Here is a 24,145-nt window from a genome sequence, read left to right on the forward strand (position 1 = left end):
CACGAACGAACGGTGGCACCACGCGCCTGCGCCCCACGGCCGCTTCCTGGGAACGCCACGCCCTCCCCCTCGCGCTGCGATCTCATTGCTTCCCCTCCACGCGGAGCACGCTTACTCCCAGAAAAACGGGGTTCCAGCCCTGGGCACAAAAGGAATGAGGCCAAGCATGTGAAACGAGCAGCCCCACCCCCAGGGCTTTCCTTTGGTTCTCCCTGGCTCCCTGTCCCAGGACGATTTCTGTGTGCCCTCGGCCTGCGCAGGGGTTCGTGGCGGACCCACCTCACGTGAACAAGAGAGAAATGATCACTAGATCTAGAATGGGCCATGCATGAATTAAGATGCAGCTGTTGGAGGCGGGGACGCATATGAGAATACGAAGGAGAGATGTGTCCTACCTAATGTCAATGACAATAGGAGAGAACGAATGTCACCTCCAGTCGGGTAGCAGCCCCACAGATAGAAAAAGACTGGGTGGATATTCCACAACATTAAGGGTTGTCATCTCTGGGTGGCTGAAGTGGTCTTCTTCCTTCTTGCTATTTTTAAACTTGTTCAATTGTTCTGATCTTTCTATGAGGTCACTTTGAATGCCAGCACTTTTCTCAAAAGTCTGGTTAGTGCAGATGAGGCAGCCTGGGAGCGGGGCCCCAGGGCTGCAGAGCAAGGACCTGATGCCTGTGTGACTCGGGCTGTGGGCGCACACTCCCCAGTTCTTGGCATGGGAGACTATGTGGGACACTTGGGGGACATCCACCTGGAGAGGCTGAGGCCACCTGCCAGGACCCTGATGCTGGGCCCCCTGCTGGACTCCCAGCCACCACTCTCCACTAGGAGAGGCAAGAGCCACGCACGGACCACCTCCCTCTCACACGAGTCCTTATGTAAGGCCAAATGTCTTTATCTGGACTCAGCTTTCCCCATTAGCAAAACTAGAGAAAACCCTTCACTTTTCATTTCTTTTTTAAAGTTTCAGGAAATAAAAAAAAAAAAAAATCAAAAAGAAAATAGAAAAATTCCATTTTAATTAAACTGTACAGTCTGAATTATTTCCTCTGACACTAACTGAGGTTAAAAATAGAAATCAATTTCTGCAACCTTCCAAGGCAGCCTTTGAAATGTCAAGGTTTTAAAAATTATTTTACAGCATGAATTTACATATAAATACAATCTGTACAATGTATTAACTTAGCAATCAACGAGCTTCCATCATGGAGGAGATCTGGTACTGGGACAGACCAGGGCAGAATTCAATTACTGCCGCCTTAGTGGAAGACTTTTCAGCCTAGAAAAGGAAATAAAAGAGAGAGGACAATTAGATAAGAACCGAAAGCCAGACAGCTCCTTGGGGGCCGAGCACACCAGACCTCCCCAACTCGCAGTGGTACATCTGGACTCCTAGAATACAGAGGACAACCACAGACCATGAAACCATCATTTATTTATTTTTTTTTTTAATTAGAGAGAGAGAGAGCACAAGCAGGAGAGAGGGAGGGAGGGAGAAAGAGAGCGAGCGAGCGAGAGAGGGAGAATCTTAAGCAGGTTCCACACTCAGCTTGGAACCTGATGCAGGGCTCGATCCCATGACCCTGGGATCATAACCTGACCTGAAATCAAGAATCGGATGCTTAACCGACTGAACCACCCAGGCGCCCCTAGAAGCATCAGTTTAATCTGCATTCTTAAAAATGCTTCTCTGTCACCCCCAAACACACAGGGAGACTCAGTCTCCACATCTCATATTAGGACCTGTTTATAAAAGCAAGTTCTAATCCTACTCACCTAGCTCCTGTAGGACCTTTGGGAAGAAGCTGAAAAAAAAACCATGTTTGCTCTAGGGCCAAGGGCTCCTGAGCTGGCAGTCTTAAATCTCAGCTTCATGCACACAAGGGTGTTCATTGACTACAGCTGGGTCACACTGGCTCTAGATCCTTGCTCAACAGCCCCAAAGTGAAAAACCACATGTCCGCAACAACAGAAGAGATCAACGCTCTGGTGTGGTCACATAAAGGGATACTCCCTGGCAATGAGGACGAACCAGCTGCTGCAGCTGATAACATGGGGGACTCTCACAAACCAATTCAAGCGTCATACATGGTTCCTGTAAGTAAAGTCCAAGCAGTAGAGTAACCAACAGTGACAGAAGAGGGGCTACCTCTGGGAATGCGGGTAAGCATGCCAAGTGGGAGGAGACACGAGCAGCTGTGGGGTGCTGGCGTATCCCTTGATCAGGCGGTGAGAATGCATGGAGCTGGAAGGTGATGGTCTGTGCACATATATGTATGTGTGTGCACTAAGGTGTTTGCTTAGCTGTATGATTCTACGTCTGTGAAATTCTAGAATGGGCAAGACAATCTGATAGAGACAGGAAGGAGAGGGGTGTCTCAGGGGAAAGGGGTGGAGGCGGCAGACCACGGTTCCACCCAGAACCAAGTGGCACTGTCACAGCAGAAAAGCATCAGGGCCCTTACCAAGAGTGACACTCCATGCCAGGTGCTGGGGATGCAAATGAGACCCCTGTGGTCATGAGCCTCCCACTGTCCTTTGCAGAAGACAGGGGTGAGGCACAAAGGGTGGAGGGCCCTCGGGGCTCCAAGGTTAGAACCCAGGAGGCTCGGTGGGGAGGAGCGGGGGGACTAAACCTTTAACAACCACAAGAGTGAAGATTTAAGTGCACTCCACACCTCTGACCCTCCCTTCCTTGGAGAGAGGTGCTCTCAGGTGTGGGAAGAACCCCTCCAGCCCTCTTCCTGTGCAAGGATGTACATAAATGTACACACAGGGAAATCCAAAGGCCAGAGGACATTTTAACATTAACAGCACTGCCTGGATACACCGTTTTGCAGCTTTTGATCTCTTGATGGTAAGTTTTAGATGCCAATCAGCACACAGCTCTCTGCCCACATTTTCTGATTGCTGCACAGTGTCCCACAGCAAGCCCTGCTCCCGCCCTCCCACCACGCCCTCCAGATGGGCACTGAGGGGTGTCCCCGCAGGAATGACTCATCAAATGGCCCCAAATCCTCAAGAGTGAGGTTCTGTGGCCATGTGACCTAACCTCCCTGGGCCTGGCCGTCCCACCTGGGAGATGAGGGGACCCACGTGTCTGCCTCGCTGGAGTGCATGAGGATGAAATGAGCAATGCCCGTGGTGTGGGCACCTTACCATCACGCCGGCATGCAGGAGGAGAGGGAAATGTAAGTTGGCACAGCCACTTCAGGAGGCTCTGGATTAAACTGAAATGCTTATCTTTGTATTTTTGAATCATGAGAATCTGCTGTCTGTTCTGAAGAAGTAAATGGAAATGAACAAGGGGGTGGCACTTGTATTTCCAGACAGCAAGATATACCTACAAGGCCACAGTAGTTAATGCAGGTGGGTAGAACAACATCAAATGGCTAAGAAAGCAGAGTAGAGAATGGAGGAGGAGGCCCTCGGAGGCATGGGGACTAAGAACAGGACCGAGCTACTCTTCCTTTAATGAGCTGGTTCAGCAGGTAGGGCTGACATGGCCAGGGCTCACCTGTGCCTCCCCTTTCATCCTGGGCCCGCAGATGGACTTCCCCTTCCTGGCTCCGTGGGGGCCAGGCTGTGCAGCAGTGAAGACTGTGACATCCAGATAGGACCACAACAACCCCCAGCGCCACCCTCCACCCGTCCCCTCCTAGGAGGGCCATGCACCGAAGTGGAACACACTGGGGTCCTGAGTACCTTTCTTGGTTTTCTTTCTTTCTTTTTTCTTTCTTTTTCGATATACATATCGATCATTTCTGACATTTGCCTCTCAGCAAATACACGGAGATTCCAACAAGCCTTGGAAGGTTTCTGAAAACCAGTGCCCCCCACTGCCTACCTTCTCAGCAGTTCCTGGGGTGACAGGTCTACAGTCCCTTCTTCACCACTCGGGCTGTCGCTGCTGTCTGTACTCTCAGAACTACTGCTCTTCTCTGGTTTTTTATTCTTTTGCTTGCCTTTGTGTTTGTGCTTCCGGTGTTTCTTTTTCTGAAAAAGAAAAGGGCGGTGGGGGAGGGGGGACAACTGGGTGTTTCCCTCCCTGACTGGGCACAATGACAGGCTAAGGAGGCATTTGGTTGCCGGAGTCATTCAAAAACAAAGACAAAACATCTCATTTGGAGCGAGCTTCAGTCTATGATGGGACAGACCAGACAACACAGCTGCACGCACACACTCTGAACTGACCCTCTGGCAACAGACACGGCAGAACCAGACATGGTCAGGATGCCATCTTGACACTTAGCCCCCATCTGTCTCCTCCAAGGTTGACGAGGGAGACAAAGGCAAGAGAAACGTAGCTTCATTGAAATCTCCTTACAGCTTGCAGCCCATTGATACACACCACCGATAGAAACGTGCAGAGTGTGACCTTCCTCGAGGAACTCGTGGCTGCCTTAGTGCCTTCACGTTGATGTTCGATTAAAGACTAAAAGTAACCTTAAGAGCAGCTAGCCCCTCAAGGTCCTGAAAGCCTTGCTTCCAAATTCCTTAGAAACTTACTTAAAAGTATATAATCAGTCACTCTCACAACCCCGGTGCAGCTCTTTCTGCCTTGGGTTCTGTCCCCGTGCTTTAATAAAATCACCTTTTTGCACCAAAAGCGTTTCAAGAATTCTTGCTCAGCTGTTTGCTCATGAACCGTGCTTCACCATGTCATCAAGGTGACCCCTGCCACCTCGCATGAACCTGACTGGGGCCACGTTGTTAGGCACATGTGATAAACTACGTATCAGGATGGCACAATGAGAAGCACAATGAAGAAAACAGTAGAAGGGTCAGAGAACAGCAGATACGCTGGTAAGAAATGAATGAATTTGGTTTTCAAACCTGGCAGCACCAGTTTTTCCCTGTGACACAAGAGGATGTTCATCATCTTCCCTGCTCAGGAATCCTTTCTTTCTGGCAGCCAATCACGGAGCTATTTGTTCTCAATTCCACCACTGTCCTGACCACTCTGGGGCCCAACACTAACATCAACTGAATTAAAAGCCTGTGCCATCGCTGAAAACACACGGATGGTGGGACAGGGGTGTCAAAGTGAAAGCACGCGCTACTCTTCCAAAGTTCCTTGACCTCCAACAGCAAGCTTTGAACCCAACTCTCTATCCATAATGATGACAGAGCAGTTGAGGAAAAACGTTCAAAAGAATATCTTCATCTGATATTGAATGAGTAACCAATTAACACTACTTTATTAAGATTCAACCATTACTCCCAAGTATTTAAATGTCCTTTCCTCCTACCTTTTCATGTTCACAAATAAAATGTTTTTAAAGTAGAACTGAATAATTAAAATATTCTGCCTGAAAGAAAAACAAAGTTCCTGCAAATTGAAGGCGTACATGAGTGTCCACATTCCTGCCAAGGTATAGAGAGGCCTGTGTGCCCCCACCTCGGCCACCAGATATTCTCCCTGCCTGGCTTCCCCTGTCACCCCTGGGGGCTTGTCTGCATGACAGAAGCAGGGACATCAGAGCCTGCACGCTGTCCAAGACGCCCGGAAGTTACTTACCTTCTCTTTCCTCCGTCTGTGCTCTTTCTTGGTCTTATGTTTTTCTTTGTTTTTTTTATGTTTCTCTTTCTGAGGTGCCTCAAGTTTCTGACGAACATCTGAAACACAAACGTTAACACATGAACTATTGGGGAAAATAAAGCCCAAATTGTTGAGCAAGGAATGTGACGTAGGTGGAATGTTTAACATTAAGGTGGGACTCCTGCCCTGCCTCGCTGACAAACAGGTTACCTGTCACCTGGTAGCTCTATATTTAGAAACTGCCAGAAGCCTCAACGCAAGACTTGTGTGAGCCAACCCGTATCTTGCCACAGCCTTATCTGCCAGATGAGTCAGATGGACATAGAGTCGGGAGAGAAAAAGCACAAGCCTGTTTTAATTTAACATCCTCAGGCAGCTCAGGAGACAGACCAGAGTCTGAACCTCAGCTTGGCCGCCAGCTCCTCCCTGACCTTCCGCACGTTGCTCAACCTCTCCAAGCCTCAGTTTCCCCATCTATGAATAGTGACAGGAAGAATCCTTGCTCTCTCTGGGACACAGAGGATTGGACGGAACCGTGCACATGAATCCCGTAGCCTAGAATCTGGCACATAAACGTCAGCTCCCCTCACATCATCCTCCCTTTACTAAAGCACATTACATATGCGTTTTATCTTCTAAGTTGAAAAAAAACCCTAGAAAATTAGCATGAAAACAACATAATGTACATAATCATTAAAAAGGACCAAGCAAGTAGCATACACTTAAATTCTCCACCTCCAAACTCTGACCAAAATGTTTTCATAGGTCATCAACCTCCAGGTCACCAAACCAACAAAAATCAATTTTTTCCACCTAAAGAAAAGTTTCAAGGGAATTCAGAAGAATGGATATTTTCCAAATCTAGGTAACAGGTGCCTGTAACTCTCTGGTCCTATTGTTTGGTCAGATATTTTAAAATCGGACTTCTCCAAACTTTTGTTTTTAAGTGCTTGTTTTTGAAAAACCATTCCCCCTCAAAAACCCACAGACAAAATTAAGTAATTAACTATTACAAGGATATCAAGGACGGTCTGGGAAATGGGAATAAATAACTTTGCTCTTAAATTCCAATACACTTACTTTAAGCTGGAGATCTGAACTAAAGCAAATAAGAAATGCATTCATTTCAATTTTTCAAAACATCACACTTTTTATCACCTCTTTGAAAGCTGGCTTAATTAATCAAACCAATGTTTATACGTGGGTGCTATAGGAAACTATGAAGCAGATAACAGCATTATGTCATTTATATACCTGGGCCAGGTTATCAGATGTTTGTTAACCTGGCCTTCAAGGAGATGATAATCCAGTCTAAACATTTTAACAAAACTGTCCATTTAAGACACTGAATGGAAGTTGTTGACCGATACTGGGGACGGAGGATGGACTATGTTTACTTCTGAAAGAATTACTTTTGCTTTATTTGCTACATCAGCCAACACAGAAAAAAGTCTCAGACTACCCTTCTCCCTACAATTCCTCACCCATCTCTGTGTCCTAGATTTTTACTTTTTTATTTCTGTAAGTGACAACATTTGAGATACTCGGGACTCTATTATATATAACGGAAAGTTGAAGGAAAAAAAAGTTTAAAGGTCTCAGGCTGTAAAGCAACAATTCTCATTTAGGCACTAGGTGGAAGTAATGAGATGCAAAATGTAGCTAAGAACAAAAAAACCAGAAACAAACGTATGTACAGTTGATCTCAAACAACACAAGTTTGAGCCGTGCAGCTCCACCATGGTGGGTTTTTTTTTTTTTTAAGTAAATCCAGTACAGTACGGTAAACATGTTTTCTCTTATGATTTTCTTAATAACAGTTGCTTTTCTCTAGCTTACTTTACTGTGAGAACACAAGATATAATACATATAACATATATAATAAATGTTAATCAACTGTTCATGTCATCAGTAAGGCTTCCGGGCCACAGTTGGGTATTAACAGTTAAGTTTTGGGGGGAGAACAAAGCTATATGCAGATTTTCAACTGTGCATGGTGTTGGCGCCCCTAAACCCCGCCTTGCTCACAGGTCAACTGTAGGTATTTGGTCAGCCTCGTGTTGGCCTAGATGGGCGGAAGTAATAACACGGTTAGAGCTGTCACAGCTCAGGGGAGACGCTGGTGCCGATGCAAACAGGTGAACCAAGGAGCTCTCAACTCACTGGGGCAGAAGACGGGAGGCAGCCGTGGGCCGAACGCTTCTCTTTCGTCTATCTGCATCTTTTGTATCGGAAAGGAAGGTGCGGACTCCTGGGCTACCGGCTCGCTAGCTGAAAAACACCAGGGTATTAATTTTGTCTATTTATGTTAGTATTAATTAACATTTTACTAATATTAACCTGTTCGAATCTTTAATTAATACCTGTTGTCACCAGATAATGTAAGCTTTTCTTTACCACTTTGCTGAGGATACAGTAGGCAAACCTGACCTCCAACCTCGGGGACATTTGAGCTGGGAATTCAGTCGCACGAGGCACCTGCAAGCAAGTGCACCAGTGGCGACAACACAGGGGCATATACAGCACACGCTCCAGGTCACCTCACTGAGACCTCAAGGGTTGCAAGATGTCCTCGAGGAAAGATATCCTCAGAGAAGAAGAAAAACTTACAAACAGGGATCTAAGACAGTCCCAGCTCAGAAAGCTTAATTTCATTGAAAATAAATGATCAAAGAGGGGGAAAACTGAATATAAACACACTACCATGTTCACATTGGTAATGCCATTTTTTAAACAGATGACTATGTTTTCATACAGAGGAAAGAAAAATGCAAAAAACCTGGAAGAGCATGCATCAAAGTATTGACAATGTTTATCTCGGGGAAGCGGGATTCCAAGGATCCTGGGCTTTCTACAGTTCTATATTTGTAAACTTTTACAGTTCAAGTATATATCGCTTTGTAATAACAAATAAGCTGGTTACCTTTTTCCACAGAAATAGGAAACAGGCATTTGCAAACTGCCTAAGAATAAGCGATGTTTTAGATCTCTATGTAACTTCTTGGTTCAAGGCCCTCAAAACTTATACCCAAGTCTACCACACACTGTCGGGGCTAGAAACCCCTCTCCCCCCCCTGCCAAAAGGCTGAGATGGAAAATTCTGTCCACCCACCCAAGCATCTGAAAAACCTCCCACTCTTACAAGCACCCAATGACTTCCTTTCCCGTCCAAACTCCTGGCTGGCAGAAGTGCCCTGTACACTTCAGGACCAAAAGTTGCCAATGATCCTAGCACCTCATCATCAACCAATTAAAAAAAAAAAAAAACACGCTATTTTTTAAACAAAAAATTCTACTATTTTTTAATTCTTCTCAACTAAGATAAGTGGGAAAAAGGGTATGATCAAACATAACTATCATAAAAATGCACCAGAAATTTACATCCAAATCCACAACTGAAAATATACAAGATTAAAACATCGCTGCCCGCTAATTCTCCTGGTTTAAAACTGCACACTAAACAAAAAAGCAGCTTCTCTAGACACATCCTCATTTTCTCCTTTAGATCCCCAAATCTAAAGTAGCGACATACCACGTGCCACGGATGATGTTTCTGCCGAGTCAGTTTCTTGGGAGCTTTTGAAGTCAGCTTCCCCGGTACCTGCCTGATCATCCTCACTGTCGCCTTGCTCATCCTCAGAGGATGAGGACTTCTCATCGGAGGAGCTGGCAAAGATGGCCTTAAATAAGTCCATGGATGGGCGGCTCCCTTCTCCTTCAGTCTGTGAATCCACACCTTTGCTTACACTCTGTATTAACAATGAAATGAGTCAGGAATGAAGAAGCAGAGGTGAGGGGAGTCAGACGTTCTAGAAACACACACACACACACTCTTATGTTTATGCTCAGGTACATGGGTCTCCATACCACACACGGTCTAACTAAACAATGGCCACTCACATGGCATTTATTCTTGTGATGTTTCTGATTCAACAACTGCAGAGCGAGCTGACTGGTAGAAGTAGCTGAAGGTTCTCATGGAGACAGGTCATTAATCAGAATTGCAAAGGACTCACAAAAATGCAGTTGGAACCAGCACAGTGCTTCTGTCCTGTTTTCAAGAGTCTATCAGCCTTCAGAGGTCCAAAATTAGAGGTTAATGAAGGCAGGGGCCTGAACCTAACTAGGTCAATTGTCTGCTAAAACAAACCTTCACCATTCTCCCTCAAATTTAAACAAGACCTAAGGTGGGAATGCAAACTGGTGCAGCCGCTCTGGAAAACAGCATGGAGGTTCCTCAAAAAATTAAAAATAGACCTACCCTATGACCCGGCAATAGCACTGCTAGGAATTGACCCAAAGGATACAGGAGTGCTGATGCATAGGGGCACTTGTACCCCAATGTTTATAGCAGCACTTTCAACAGTAGCCAAATAATGGAAAGAGCCTAAATGTCCATCGACTGATGAATGGATAAAGATGTGGTTTATATATACAATGGAATACTACTTGGCAATGAGAAAGAATGAAATCTGGCCTTTTGTAGCAACGTGGATGGAACTGGAGAGTGTTATGCTAAGTGAAATAAGTCAGGCAGAGAAAGACAGATACCATATGTTTTCACTCCTATGTGGATCCTGAGAAACTTAACAGAAGACCATGGGGGAGGGGAAGAAAAAAAAATGGTTAGAGAGGGAGGGAGCCAAAACATAAGAGACTCCTAAAAACTGAGAACTGAGGGTGGATGGGGGGTGGGAGGGAGGGGTGGGTGGGTGATGGGTACTGAGGGATGCTGTTGGTACTGATGGGTGCTGTTGGGATGAGCACTGGGTGTTGTATGGAAACCAATTTGACAACAAATTTCATAAAAAAAAAATACTGAGAACAAACTGAGGGTTGATGGGGGGTGGGGGAGAGAGAAAAGGGGGTGATAGGCACTGAGGAGGGCACCTCTTGGGATGAGTACTGGCTGTTGTATGGAAACCAATTTGACAATAAATTATATATATTAAAAAATAAATAAACAAAAAAACAAGACCCAAGGTCTTATAACATAATGTCCAAAATGTCAAAATGTCCAGGATGCAATCCAAAATTACTTGGTATACAACCAATCAGGAAAACCTCAACTGGCAAAAGACAATTGATGGACGCTAACCCCAACATGATAAAAATGTTGGAATTATGTGGCAGACTTTAAAGCGGCTATTATAAGCATGCTCCAAGAATACGGCCAAACAGATGGAAAGATGAAAAGGTCTCAGCGAATAAAGAAAAGATATAAAGGAGAACCAAATGAGGATTTTAGAAATGAAAAATACAATAACCAAAATAAGAAATTCACTAGATGGGCTCAAAATAACAGCGGAACAGACATGACAGAAGAAAGAGTCAATGAACTTGATGGCAGATCAATAGAAATGATCTGATTTAAATAGAGAGAGAAAAAGAGACCAAAAAGAGGCCTGTGGGCCAATATCAAAAAGTGTAACATTTATGTCATCAGAGTCACAGGAGGGGAGTGAGAGTGTGGAGCAGAGAAAATAATGGCTGAAAACGTCCCAGATCTGGTGAAAAACAAGATTCAGGAAGCTCAGCAAAACCCCAAACAAAAGAATCTTGAGGAAACCCACACTCATACATCATAACCAAACAGCAAAAACCAAGGACAAAGTACAAATCTTGAGCAGCCAGAGGAAAAATCACATCATTCTAAGGAGGGGAACACGTTGAATAACTAAATTTCTCATCGTCAAGCAGGAAGGCCAGAGGGAAGTGGTACAACATTCGTAAAGGGTTAAAAGGAAAGTCCTGTTGACCCAGAATTCTGTATCTGGCAAAAACACCATTTAGGAATGCAGATAAAACACACATTCTCAGGGGCGCCTGGGTGGCTTGGTCCGTTAAGCGTCCGACTTCAGCTCAGGTCATGATCTCGCGGTCTGTGAGTTCGAGCCCCACGTCGGGCTCTGTGCTGACCGCTCAGAGCCTGGAGCCTGTTTCAGATTCCGTGTCTCCCTCTCTCTCTGCCCCTCCCCTGTTCATGCTCTGTCTCTCTCTGTCTCAAAAATAACTAAACGTTAAAAAATATTTAAAAAAACACACACACATTCTCAGATGAAGGAAAATTAAGAGAACTGCCCTCTCGAGTTAGAACTTCTCTAAAAGAACTGCTAAGTAAGGGGAATCCCTCAGACAGAGGGAATGATAGGAGGGAGAGCTGGCACTTCAGGAAGGAAGAAAGAGCAACAGCAATGGTAAATATCTAAGTAAATAAAACGGACTGTCATCTCACCAGTTCTTTAAACATGTCCAACAAGTGGAAGCAAAAATTAAAACACTGTCTCATGAGGTTTTCAGCACGTGTGCACATAATACATAAGGCAACATCATAAAGCTGGAGAGTGAAGGGACCTACAGAGTGGTAGAGATTCTATATTCCACTTGACGTGGTAAAATATCAATTCCAATTAAACTGTGAGAAAATAAGCATGTATATGATAGAGCAATCATTAACAAAATAGAGTTAATGGGGCGCCTGGGTGGCTCAGTCGGTTAAGTGTCCAACTTTGGCCAGGTCATGATCTCACAGCTTGTGAGTTCAAGTCCGGCATCGGGTTCTGGGCTGACGGTGAGGAGCCTACATGGACTTCTCTCTCTCTCTGTCCCTCCCCACTCACACTCTCTAAATAAACAAACTTAAAAAAAAATGGGGGGCGCCTGGGTGGCTCAGGCGGTTGAGTCTCTGACTCTTTACTTCGGCTCAGGTCATGATCCCAGGGTCGTGGGGTCCCAGGGTGGTGGGGAGCCCTTGTTGGGCTCTGTGCTGAGTGTGGAACCTGCTTAAGATTCTCTCTCTCTTTCTCTCTCTCTCTCTCTGCCCTTCTTCCCGCTCGTGCTCTCTCTCTAAAATAAAAAAATAATAAAACACTAATAAAATTATGAAATAAAAAGATAATATGATACTGATGAATCTCAAAGGTATGAGTCTCAAAAAGTTATATATGTATATTGTCTGATTCCATTTACGTAATATTTTGAAAAGAACAAAACTATAGATACAGAGAAGAGATCAATGGTTGATGGGGGTTTTGCAGGGAGGGGAGGGTATGACTAGAAAGGGACAGCATGAGGGAGTTTTTTGGGGTGACGGTACCATTTTGCATCCTGATTGTGGCGTGGTTCCACAAATCTGTATCTGTATAAAAACTCACCAAACTGCACATTTTAATGCATGTTCCTTTAAAAGATAATTTTAAATGAGGCTATCAGAAATAAAACCAACTTTTTGATAATTCCAGAGAAATAAAAAAAAAAAGGCAACACAAAACACTCAAACTCTCTAAAGATCTGCAGTGCTATTTCCTAGCTTATAGATTAATGTTCTAAGAAAGTAACTTCCTTTACAGTTTCTGTAAAGTAAGTTTTTATTAAGTGAGATGTCCATACTTGACTGATTTCTTTTTTTAAAAAAAAGAAGTAAAACTAACTTTTTATTAAATTCAACTTTCAACTATTAGACCAGCAATTTTTTACAAAGCCAATGGATATTTTGTTTATACTCCCCACAAAAGAAAACACAGTGAATTTTATTTCAATGGCTGATGCTAAGTGAAAGCCATCCCTGGCAAAGAAGTTCACACCTTTCCTCATATGATCAAAGACATGATTGAAACTACTGCAGTGTAGAGCAGGTGCTGGCAACTACAGCCTCTGGGCCAAATCCAACCCACTGTCTGCCTTGTAAATAAAGTTTTATTGGAACACAGATGAACCCAATTTTTTTCCATATTGCCTGTGATTTCTTTCCCATTTGACAGCAGAGTTGAGTGGCTGCAATAGAGACTATATGGCCCACAAAGACTAAAATATTTACTATCTGGCCCTTCTCAGAAAGCTGGCAGACCCCTCCTATCAAGTGATGACAAAGCACCATCACAGAGAAAGGCAAACGCCCCAGTCAGCCTGGCAAAGAGAACCTGGAAGCCCCAGATACCTTATCTGAGAGTGACTCCGTCACATGTTCTTCCTCTTTGATGACTAAAGGGCTGGACTCTTGTGTAGGTGGGCCAACTTTTGATCTAGCCAAACTTAAAAATTCACTAATGGAATCTTCTTTCTTTTCTTGTTTAGATGTATCCCATCGTGATGGTTTTCGTGATTCTGAAAGGTGGGAGGACATAGACGTGATATCAGAATGTGGCAAGTAAAAGGCAAGCTCTCCATTCCAGCTCTTTCATTCATTCAAGAATACCAGCAGACCTACTGTGGGCCAGGCATGGTGCAACGTGTCGGGAACATGGCAGGTGCTGAGGCAGAGCCCCAACCCCAAACAGTATACGTCTGGACTCTTACAACACGAGCTAATGTGTTCATATGAGCGATTCCCTTAATGGAGGGAGAGCTCACACCGTGTGTACCCAGGAGACTTTCCAACAGGATCAGGGTTGAAACCATGGTCAGCCATGGGCCCGAGGAAGCCCCACTCACTGTCAGGACCTTGGTGTTGCGGCCCTTTTTCACTCGCTGCTTGAGTTGCAGGTGAGGAAGCAGTCTCTGGGAGTGTCAGAAAGTTGAAGACTGAGTATTTGTCACGTTTCACTCTTGGTAAGCCAACCAAAGTTGAACTGCGGGGTGAAAAGAAAACACATATATGTAATTTCAAATAACAACTGTGAGGATAACATCTAGTTCGTGTGAAGTTTTCCATCTTGTGTTTTTCACCACTAGCTCTTCTCTTTGCTAAGAGGCCCCTGAAGGTGATTGTGCTTCTCCAAGCAGTTTAAGAATTTGGAATGGCTGATGTTAGGGCCCACGAGGTTTCCCTTATTATAGTAAGAGCTAGAATTTAACTTTGAAAATGTATTCCCATGAAGGAAAAGCTCCACTGCTAAAAATATACCTAAATTTTCTGACAAAACCTCAGATTCAACGAAAGTGTCGAACTTGTATAAAGAATTAGTGTAAGTAATATTCTAAATGTAAACTATATGTGATTATTAAAAAGGTGGCAAATCAGACCAGCATTAAGTTTTTGTAACTTGACATATCTGAGTTTCACATCTTTGGTAGAGAATAAAGTCTGCTTTCTGGATGTTTGCTTATTATTATTATTATTATTATTATTATTTTTAGTAACAAATTAATGGAAGTTAAATCTGCAAAATCTGCAACTCCAAGCATTTACAAGTAAATTCATCTAGAAAAAGGGAATTTATATGAGTAGGTTAGGGGGAGAGTTAACTTTAATATGGGGGAAGGAGTACTGATGTGAGGACAGATTTATCCAACTTACTCTGGATAAGGGTCAGGGACATTAAACCTCTTACACAGCAGCTTGTCAGGATGCCACTCAAATGTGTCTCTGGTAAGCTTCCCGAACATCTTCATCCTCACAGCCGACTGCTTGTCATTGACATCATTCTGGGAAAAGACATTCATTCTGTTTCATCAAGCGGTCACACCACCGCCCTGAGTGCTCTTTCACTGAGAAGCTTTCAAGCAACCTTCCAAAATTTCCAAACGGTGCTTATGCTGCGCCACTGTGCTAAAGGCATAAATCATTCTTATTCTATAATGCCACGTGTATTCTGATCATTCCACTGAGGGATCTAAAACATTTGTTTGAATTTTACAATTCATCAGGTAGGGATGTGATGGCGACAGACCTCTTGGTCTCGAGGGACTTCCACTTGATCTGAATCGTCCTCCTCCTTGGCATGTGTGAACCTCGAGGACAAGGTCGAATGGGAAGACACATACAGCAGAGCTGCCCGAGCAAACTCATCCCGCTCGCGGCCTCGCTCCCATTCTGTCATACTGGGGTCCAGACAACGTTCCAGGGCATCTATGGTACAAGGAATGAGAAACTGCTTCACTCTTAGGAAAAACGTAGGGCTTAGAGAAGAACACCCAGTGGGTCCCACTGTGTCTCTGTAGATTTTACCAGAGAGGCCACAAATCTGCACCCTGGTTTGTAAGAGCATGGCGGGGAGTACCTGTCAGGTTATATCATCTCCCCCTCAACATGATGCTTTTATTGAATTCTGTCTACCACACAGAACAGAGAAAAACATTTGGGGACTCATGCTCAGTTAAATCTTCGAAGCCAGGGGCGCCTTGGTGGCTCAGTCGGTCAAGCATCTGACTTTAACTCAGCTCACGATCTCAAGTTTCGTGAGTTTCAGTCCCGCATCAGGTGAGCTCAGGCTCCACTTCGGGTGAACATGAGCCCTGCTTTGGGTGAACCCAGCTATATCCTCTCTCTCTGCCTCCCCGCCCTCTCTGCCCTTTGCTCACTTGCGCCCTCTCTCTTTTTCTCTCAAAACAAAACAAAACAAAACAAAACAAAACAAAACAAAACAAAATAAAACAAGACAAGACAAAACAAATCTTTGAAGCCAGGAACTTGCTACCACTCCGGGACAGTGATAAGTTCATCCTAACTATATTCCTAAGTCTTGGCAGAAAAACACTCCTTTTTCTAACTTTTGGGTTTTTTTAATTTCATAAATAAACACTGGGGGTGGGTTCTTAGGTCTGCTTTCGAAAACCGACCCCTCCGATTTGCTGACGACGCTCACGAGAACTGCTATGAATAACCGTAATCCCTCTCCTCAGTCTGGCTGTATTTACTCCGTAGATCACAGAGTGATTTTTCCCCCCTTGTAATGGTTCAACAGCCAACTACCTTTTTAAATCAAATTTTAGGCCATGATTTAGGGCTGGATGATTAGGATTTTAAGACAAAGTGGGAGATGACCTTGTTCTCTTGGTGTGAAATGCAACACTTACAGAAGGCAGGCATCTGCACACAGTAAATGGTCTGTAGTTCAGCAGTTGCCACTGCCAAGCCATGTTCTCTACGTCAACAGCTATCTTTGGGACCTGAGATATGGAGAAACACAAGCTGCTTGCTCCTACTTTCTGAGGTCAAGAGCCAGGCACTAAAATCTTTGCACTGTTTGCAGCAGGACAAAGCAAAACACCGGCGGAGTGGGGTACTTCAACTTTCAATCTGGGACAAGGGCCAGAACGGCAAAACTGTTTCCGCTGGCTGAGAGGTGGGAGACCCAGGCCCAGCACCCACCTTTCTGACCCCGTTTCATATGTACTAAAAACTCTTCATATCGTTTTTGCTTTTCTGGATCTTTCGCGAAAGGTTTGAAGTTGCTGGCTCTCGTGGCAGCTGTCCCACCACTCAATGCCATGTGCCACGAGCAGGAACCCACGTCCGGAGAGGAAGGCTGGGGTCTGCTGCTTGAGGCCTTCTGGGCCAGACTCCTGGCCTTGAGTTGAGCTGCTTTAAGGTCAGTTGCCTGCTTCATTTCTCTGATTCTCTCTTTATCTTTTTGGGACAGAAACTCTAACACTGAAGTAGATGAACCTAAAAAAAACAGTAATATGGAAGAGATGAAAAGTACCCTAAGACAACCACAGTGACATTTCTGTGGTACGTACATGTTCAATATCACAAATGTACATAATTAGAGTATCTTAGTTTTTCATCTGTACTCGTATTATCCCTGGGAACTAGACAGTGAAAATAACATGACTCCTATTTTACAGTTGGCAAAAATGGAGGTCAATACTTGGATGTTTATCAGGTGAGTGAGTGGTCCTAGAACAAGGAAGCTGACATCCCGGGCTCCGGACCTCCAGCCTGAGGAGGCCACCACCTCCACAGTCCCACCGGGCACAAGCCCTGGTTCAGAGCCAGCTGCCCCTGCGGCATTCACTCCTGTCATAGCACCCACTGAGCACTGTCCTGGGCCGGGAGGACACCGGAGACAAAGTCCCCCTCCCCTACATGGGGGCATGGAAATTAGAGAAACCCAAAGTCAGCAACACCAGAGGATGGCTACGAGAGGAAGACCATGAAGGAAACAGGTTGACATGACTGAGGGGGCCTAGAGGTGAGGGCTGGGAGGGGGAGCAGGGAATCACTAGCATATGTGAGGGTGCAGGGGAAGCCCGGAAGGTGCCTCCAAAGAGATAATATTTGTGGTGAGTTAAGTAAAAGAAGCCGAAGTAGAAGGGAAGAGCAGAGGCAGAGGAGATGGCGAACATCAAGGCCCCGATGTGGCACGTCGCGGTGGGCAGGGTCAGAGGGAGGGAGGCAGGATCACAAGGCTAGACTCAGGGGGTTAAGGGAGAGTAGATATGGCTTGAAAAGAAGGCACGACTGGATCCCGTAGCCTGGTGGGGAGTCTGCATTTGTCTTCAATGTGAGAAGTACTGGACTGTTTAAAGAAGGGCAGTGATATCATTCGGTTCGTCCGGCTGCTGTTGAGGGGAAGGGACTGCAGATGGGAAGAAAAAAGGAGGCTGATAATGAGGCTCTGCAATAGTCTGGGCGAAAGAGGGTGGGCGCTCACTCCAGGCTGGAAGCAGCCGAAAGGCAGAGACATGATGGCGTCCCCAGTGTGTTGGGGACAGCGCTGAAAGGACCTGCTGATGGACGTGGGTGGGCAGGAATCAGGATTCCTACGTTCTGGTCTAAGCAGCAGATCACTAGTGGCATCATTCACTGACAAGGGGAAGACCGGAGGAAGAGCGGGCCTGGAAAAGGAAGTGGGGAACCAAGACTTCCGCTCTGGTCTGTTATATTTGATGTATCTATTGGGCTCCCGAATGGCAAGTCCCAGTTCACCTCTCACAGTGGGTCTTTCTGGGCCAGCCTAGAGGGGATTCTCCACACTTGTCCACACTTTCAGATGCACTCGTCCCTTTTAGGCTTTCGGGAAAGAGCTACAGTCCCCTTTCCCCTGAGGAAAAAAATCACACATTCTCAGGCTGTGCAGGGACAGCGAGGGCACCGGGTCCCTGATCTTCACCACATTCCTGGACAATTATTACAAGTCTGAAAACTACTGAGCTTAAGACAAGAGCTGCGATTTCAATGGCACAACCCAAACTTGTGTTAGAAAACAAGTCTTAAGAAATAAAGGATACGCACACTGCTATGTGTGCTGCTCACAAGGAACAATTTTGTTCTCACAGTGTGGGAATACTCAGTCATGTACCAAGTGTCACTGAGAAAACAACTTTCCATTTTGATTGTGATAACCCCAATTACTATCAATGTAATGTTCTTAATCTCTGTGGCGCATACCTTGAATGGGTGTTTCTCCCAGCAACTCCGCCCGCTTGGAGGCATTCAGCTGGTGCCTACTGTGTGTCCCTGGGTCAGGCATTGGCTTCCCAGCTGACTCTGACAATACCTGGACTAAGTGGGTGTTCTCTGAGGTTGCAGCTACCACAGGTCTGAAATAATGTACCGGTCGATAGTCTCTCGGCAATTCAGGTGGTGGGTAAGTCTTAAAAAACAAAAAAAAACAAAAAAACCCCACAAAACTCAGAAAAGACAGGCTGTAAGATGACCATGTTTGACTTACCCAAGAGAACCCATAACCCATGAGTGTTGTGAACCCTGCCCTTGCCAGGCCAACATCCAGCAGGAGGGTCGCACTGGGAACAGCCTCTCCAAATGTCTAGCCAACATCCATTCTGGATCTGGAGGGTCACCGGGACTCTACTGTTCCAATGGCCACACATCCTGAATGTTACCCCTGCCCACTTCTGCAGACAGATGCCAATATGCATGCGTTATGTGACAAGAAAGATGACAGTAGGTAACGCAACGTATCGGCCCACATGCAGAACTGGCCTACTATAAATTAGAAAACTTAGAAAAGTTCGACTCAAGGCTTAGAAAAGACATAATTACTTTAAATAAGTTATTTTTCCATTCAGAATTATTTTTCTGGTTACATTTCAGTTCCAAAGTAGAGTTTCAGGACTTACTTTTTTGATCTGAGGTATTTTTAATTCAAAAGCTGACTGAATTGAAATTGAAATATATCTGAGAAATTCAGGCACTGATGATGATAGAACAGATACATTAAAAGAAAGTATACCGCACTTTTATTTTTTTTTTTAATTTTTTTTAACTTTTATTTATTTTTGAGACAGAGAGAGACAGAGCATGAACAGGGGAGGGGCAGAGAGAGAGGGAGACACAGAATCTGAAACAGGCTCCAGGCTCTGAGCTGTCAGCACAGAGCCCGACGCGGGGCTCGAACTCACGGACCGTGAGATCATGACCTGAGCCGAAGTCGGATGCTTAACCGACTGAGCCACCCAGGTGCCCCTATACCGCACTTTTAAATTACTGCACAGAAAGGTCTCCCTTGCTCTGAGTCTAACAAACATGTATTTATGGACAGTCTCATTTAAGCCATTTTCTAGATTTTTTCCGCTACTTGAAACCCTGAGCTCCGTAACCAGTGAAGCACCGAATGCTCTCCGGCTGTGGCTCTGGGGCTCACAGAGGGTTCGACAACAGTGACGTCCGCATCCCACCCCACAAAGCTGGCGCCAGGCGGGGTCTCCCAAGCAGCCCAGGTGGCTGAAGCACGCAGCCTAGGGAAGCACCCGGCACAGTGACAGTCTGCAGCAGAATGCTAGTGTCACTGCCAGGACATCTCACTGTTTATCGCCTCAGCCCAACCACCTCCTCTGAACATACGGACTCCCAGATCAGTCGGCAAACACTCTTATGAGGCCGCGACACCCGATCCAGAGGAGCATGGCAGAAAGGGGAGGGGGTGCGTGGCCACAACTCTTATTAATATCCTCCACTGGATTCAAAGCATCCCACTCCCTCTGCTAAATCACGTTCTGTTTGGCCTCTGGATAAAGAGGCTGGGTTTTGAGCCCATATGTAGAATACTTGCCTGTGAAAGGCTAGGTGAACATCGCCCTTCTCTGAACTGTTCCCACGCAGAGCGCTATTCCAGCAAGCTGCACCTCAGGAACCCCCGATGTCTGTCTCCCCACATACAGCCCTCTGCCTCACTGCAGTGAATCTGTGCGTCTGGCACCCCCACGGGAATAGGCTGTCCTTGGGGGCCAGGACTTAGTCCTGGAGGAAGTGAGTCCTCAAGCCCTGAGTCAAGCGAGTACTTCTCGGCCTTTTTTATGCTCTCATACATGTAAAAAACTAGCATCGTCCTTGGACGTTACTTGACATTTCTGGTAATAGTATCGGTTTACCATGTGCCCAAAGCTGTTCTGAATATATTCTGCTCGCTGTTACAACATTTTCACGACTAAACAAATCAAAGCTGCTGTAACACCGAATGTGGTGTTTCAGGCGGCACTGCCCCTGGCCTCCCCTCTTCTGAAGAACCACGGGCCAAGCCACAGAGGTACTTAACAGACGTTTGCTGAATACAAAAACAGAGAGCAAATTAAAGGATGGAACAATCTAAAAAAGGGATGCCAACAAGGCGAACGGCCAGGAGCCTCACCTGAGCTGCCAGCACCATCACCCAGTGATGCCCACCTGTGGGCACGTGGCTCTGATGGGGGTCAGAGACAAATTACCACTTGGCCCAAGCTGCACAATGACCTCACGAAAAAACAGGACTATCTGGAAAGGCATGTGGAGTTCTCCATGGGACCTGACCCACATGCACACAGCCTCTCTTCCTTCTGCTTGCCCAGACAAGGAGTTCGAGGAACCCTGTCCACACCAGCCAACACTCTTCCCTGCACTCAGGAGGAGGCAGCAATGGGGGCTTTTCTGACTTCTTAAAATTTTCTACTTTTCCTTAAGTTACATTGCCCTTGGAATTATACCAATTCCATTTTCCCACCAGTTTCTAATGTAATTCTTTTTTTTAATGGAAATAACCATTTACTTAAAACTTGGATTTAAAAACTTAGCAATTTAGGGGCACCTGGGTGGCTCAGTCGGTTGAGCATCAGACTTCAGCTCAGGTCATGATCTTGTGGTTTATGAGTTCGAGCTCCACGTCGGGCTCTGTGCTGAAAGCTCAGAATCTGGAGCCTGCTTTGGATTCTGTGTCTCCCTCCCTCTCTGCCCCTCCCCCACTCACACTCTGTCTCTTTCCCTCAAAAATAAATAAACATTAAAAAATTTTGTTTAAAGATTAGCAATTTAGGGGTACCTGGATGGCTCAGACAGTTAAGCATCCGACCTTGACTCAGGTCATGATCTCACAGTTCGTGGGTTCAAGCCCCACATAGGGCTCTGTGCTGACAGCTCAGAACCTGGACCCTGGTTCAGATTCCTGTCTCCCTCTCTCTCTGCCCCTCCCTTGCTTGTGCTCTGTCTCTGTCCCTGTCTCTCTCTCTCAGAAATAAACATTAAAAAAAATTAAAAAGGGGTGTCTGGGTGGCTCCGTTGGTTAAGTATCCAACGACTTCCACTCAGGTACATGATCTCACGATTCGTGGGTTTAAGCCCAGCACTGGGCTCTGTACTGACAGCTCAGAGCCTGGACCCTGCTTCAGATTCTGTGTCTCCCTCTCTTTCTGCCCCTCTCCCACTCAACACTCTGTCTCTCTCTCAAAAAATAAATGTTAAAAAATCTTTAAAAAAAAGATTAGCAGTTAGATATTTTGGATACAAAGTGGTTACTGACATTTCTAATGCAGAATGTGTTTTGCTGGACAATCACTGATAATTATGCTGTTGCTTTCTGAAAACAGAATTCACTTACTTTTCAGTTGTTAACATAATAACTCAGGTTACCTAGCAGTGAATATTTTAAGTACTAAAGCATAAAATAAATAAATAAACAAAATTGTTTTCCTTACTTTTTTAGACGATAAGGGTTTAGAAGCCAAGGAAAATCCATCCAAAATTTTGCCAATGTATCGAAGATCTTTCTCTGATTCTGCAAAATGATGTCATCGATTAATTCCGGAAGCAGAGAAGATTAGAATGGGACAAAAGACGTCAGTTGTTGTTTTTTTTTTATCTCCAAGAACGTAAATACCACAAGTCATACATGGTCTCTTGCAGAGATAGCAGTAAAGGGGAGGGAAGAATGGCACGTAAAGCCATCACACCTCTGTTGACTCAGCCACCGGCAGCCGGGCCCGCGGCACCCTCCGTTGATTAGGCTGCCCCAGATGTGAGGCCACAGCTCTCCAAGACAAGTACCTCAATATTGCTTTTAGAGAAAAAGCCTAGCTTAGGAGGACCTAAGGTGAGGTGTACCAAAGAGTATACTCTATGGAGTAAAAGATCTCAAGAAAAAAACATTAAGAGCATAAGTATGGATAAAAGTAAAATCCTGACGATAAGAGAGTCATTTCTAAAACCAGGTGAAGAACCAGGGGAAGACTACTCCCCAGTTTCCTTAGCAACTATCCAAATAAGGCACAGAAGACAATGCAAACAGGCCAGCCTGTAATCTAATCTCAGTCCAAATTAAAAGGTACTTCTGTCTTTTTCTCAAACGAAATTCTAAGAAGAGATAAAGATCACCAAAGATCACTCAGAAAACAGAATGACCGATGCCCTCAGACTGGGAGCCAGGGATTGGCCACTGGTTGTGGAGACAACCTCACAGACAGGGGCTCTGTGATTCTCGGGGATTTCCTGAGCATAGCAGTTATGGCAAAAATCCGTATACACGAAATGCATTTTCTGTAGCCGAAAGCTCCTTGTGCATGACCACCATGAGCACTTACACAAGGGCCGTGTGGTCCTGAAGTAGACATAGCCGCCCTGGGGCAGGTGCGACCTAAGTCTTCAGCCACTTACAATGCAGCACAGCCCTATAACTATCCTCCTCACCAAAATCATTCTTTGCACTTCAACTCACGTTGAACTTTTGTACCAGCTTCTGAAGTTCCTAAAATTCTGTGGGGTAATTTGAGATTCACTTTGACACTCTTGGCACCCCTATGTTTATAGCAGCATCATTCACAATAGCCAAATTATGGAAGCAGCCCAAGTGTCCACGGGGAGATGAGTGGATAAAGAAGACGTGCTACATACGTGCAATGGAATATTACTCAACCATAAAAAAGAATGAAATCTTGCCATTTGCAACAACACAGATGGAGCTAGTGAGTATTACGCTAAGTGAAATATGTCAGAGAAAGACAAATACCAGGATTTCACTCATATGTGGAATTTAAGAAACAAAACAAATGAGCAAAGGAGAAAGAGAGAGAGAAAGAGAGACAAATAAGGAAACAGATTCTTAATTACAGAGAAGAAACTGATTGTTACCAGAGGGGAGGTGGGTGAGGGAGGGGTGAAATAGGTGATGAGGATTAAGGAGAGTGCACCTGTCATGATGAGCACTGGGTGATGAATGGAAGTGTTGAGTCACTGTATTGTACACCTGAAACTAATATTACACTGTCTGTTAACTACACTGGAATTAAAATTAAATTAAAATAAACAAGGGGCGCCTGGGTGGCGCAGTCGGTTAAGCGTCCGACTTCAGCCAGGTCACAATCTCACGGTCTGTGAGTTCGAGCCCCGCGTCAGGCTCTGGGCTGATGGCTCAGAGCCTGGAGCCTGTTTCCGATTCTGTGTCTCCCTCTCTCTCTGTCCCTCCCCCATTCATGCTCTGTCTCTCTCTGTCCCAAAAATAAATAAACGTTGAAAAAAAAAAAAAAAAAATTTAAATTAAAATAAACAAAAAACATCTTTCACACTCTTGGCATTTTGTATTCATTTAAAGCCCAGCAATTTTACTTCTGTGAATTTATTCTGAAGAAATAAAACACAAATGTGCATCAAGACAGAGCCATAGAATATTTATTATAGCTGTATGGATCATGGAAACAAATAAGAATAATTAAAAAATCAACCACGAAGACTGG

General features: G+C 45.1%; 1 protein-coding gene across 3 annotated transcripts in view; it reads right to left on the reverse strand.

Moving 5' to 3' along the window:
• Nucleotides 1–1,003: 1,003 nt before the first annotated feature.
• GPATCH1 (G-patch domain containing 1) overlaps nucleotides 1,004–24,145 on the reverse strand; it is a 40,538-nt gene continuing 17,396 nt past the window's right edge. For 2 of the 3 annotated variants that reach the window (XM_042969588.1, XM_007096734.3), the window contains exons 10-21: nucleotides 22,115–22,194; nucleotides 18,600–18,804; nucleotides 16,575–16,871; nucleotides 15,154–15,332; nucleotides 14,781–14,908; nucleotides 13,976–14,112; nucleotides 13,482–13,648; nucleotides 9,078–9,294; nucleotides 7,709–7,816; nucleotides 5,525–5,622; nucleotides 3,851–3,999; nucleotides 1,004–1,282 (exon numbers count right to left, since the gene is read on the reverse strand). In XM_042969588.1, the coding sequence (XP_042825522.1) occupies nucleotides 1,252–1,282; nucleotides 3,851–3,999; nucleotides 5,525–5,622; nucleotides 7,709–7,816; nucleotides 9,078–9,294; nucleotides 13,482–13,648; nucleotides 13,976–14,112; nucleotides 14,781–14,908; nucleotides 15,154–15,332; nucleotides 16,575–16,871; nucleotides 18,600–18,804; nucleotides 22,115–22,194 (1,796 nt within the window). In that variant the 3' untranslated portion in view covers nucleotides 1,004–1,251. The remainder of the gene's footprint in view (nucleotides 1,283–3,850; nucleotides 4,000–5,524; nucleotides 5,623–7,708; nucleotides 7,817–9,077; nucleotides 9,295–13,481; nucleotides 13,649–13,975; nucleotides 14,113–14,780; nucleotides 14,909–15,153; nucleotides 15,333–16,574; nucleotides 16,872–18,599; nucleotides 18,805–22,114; nucleotides 22,195–24,145) is intronic. The other variant, XM_007096735.3, reaches the window with a different exon arrangement.

Source organism: Panthera tigris, chromosome E2 (assembly GCF_018350195.1).
Source record: "Panthera tigris isolate Pti1 chromosome E2, P.tigris_Pti1_mat1.1, whole genome shotgun sequence".
NCBI classification, from domain to species: Eukaryota; Metazoa; Chordata; class Mammalia; order Carnivora; family Felidae; genus Panthera; species Panthera tigris.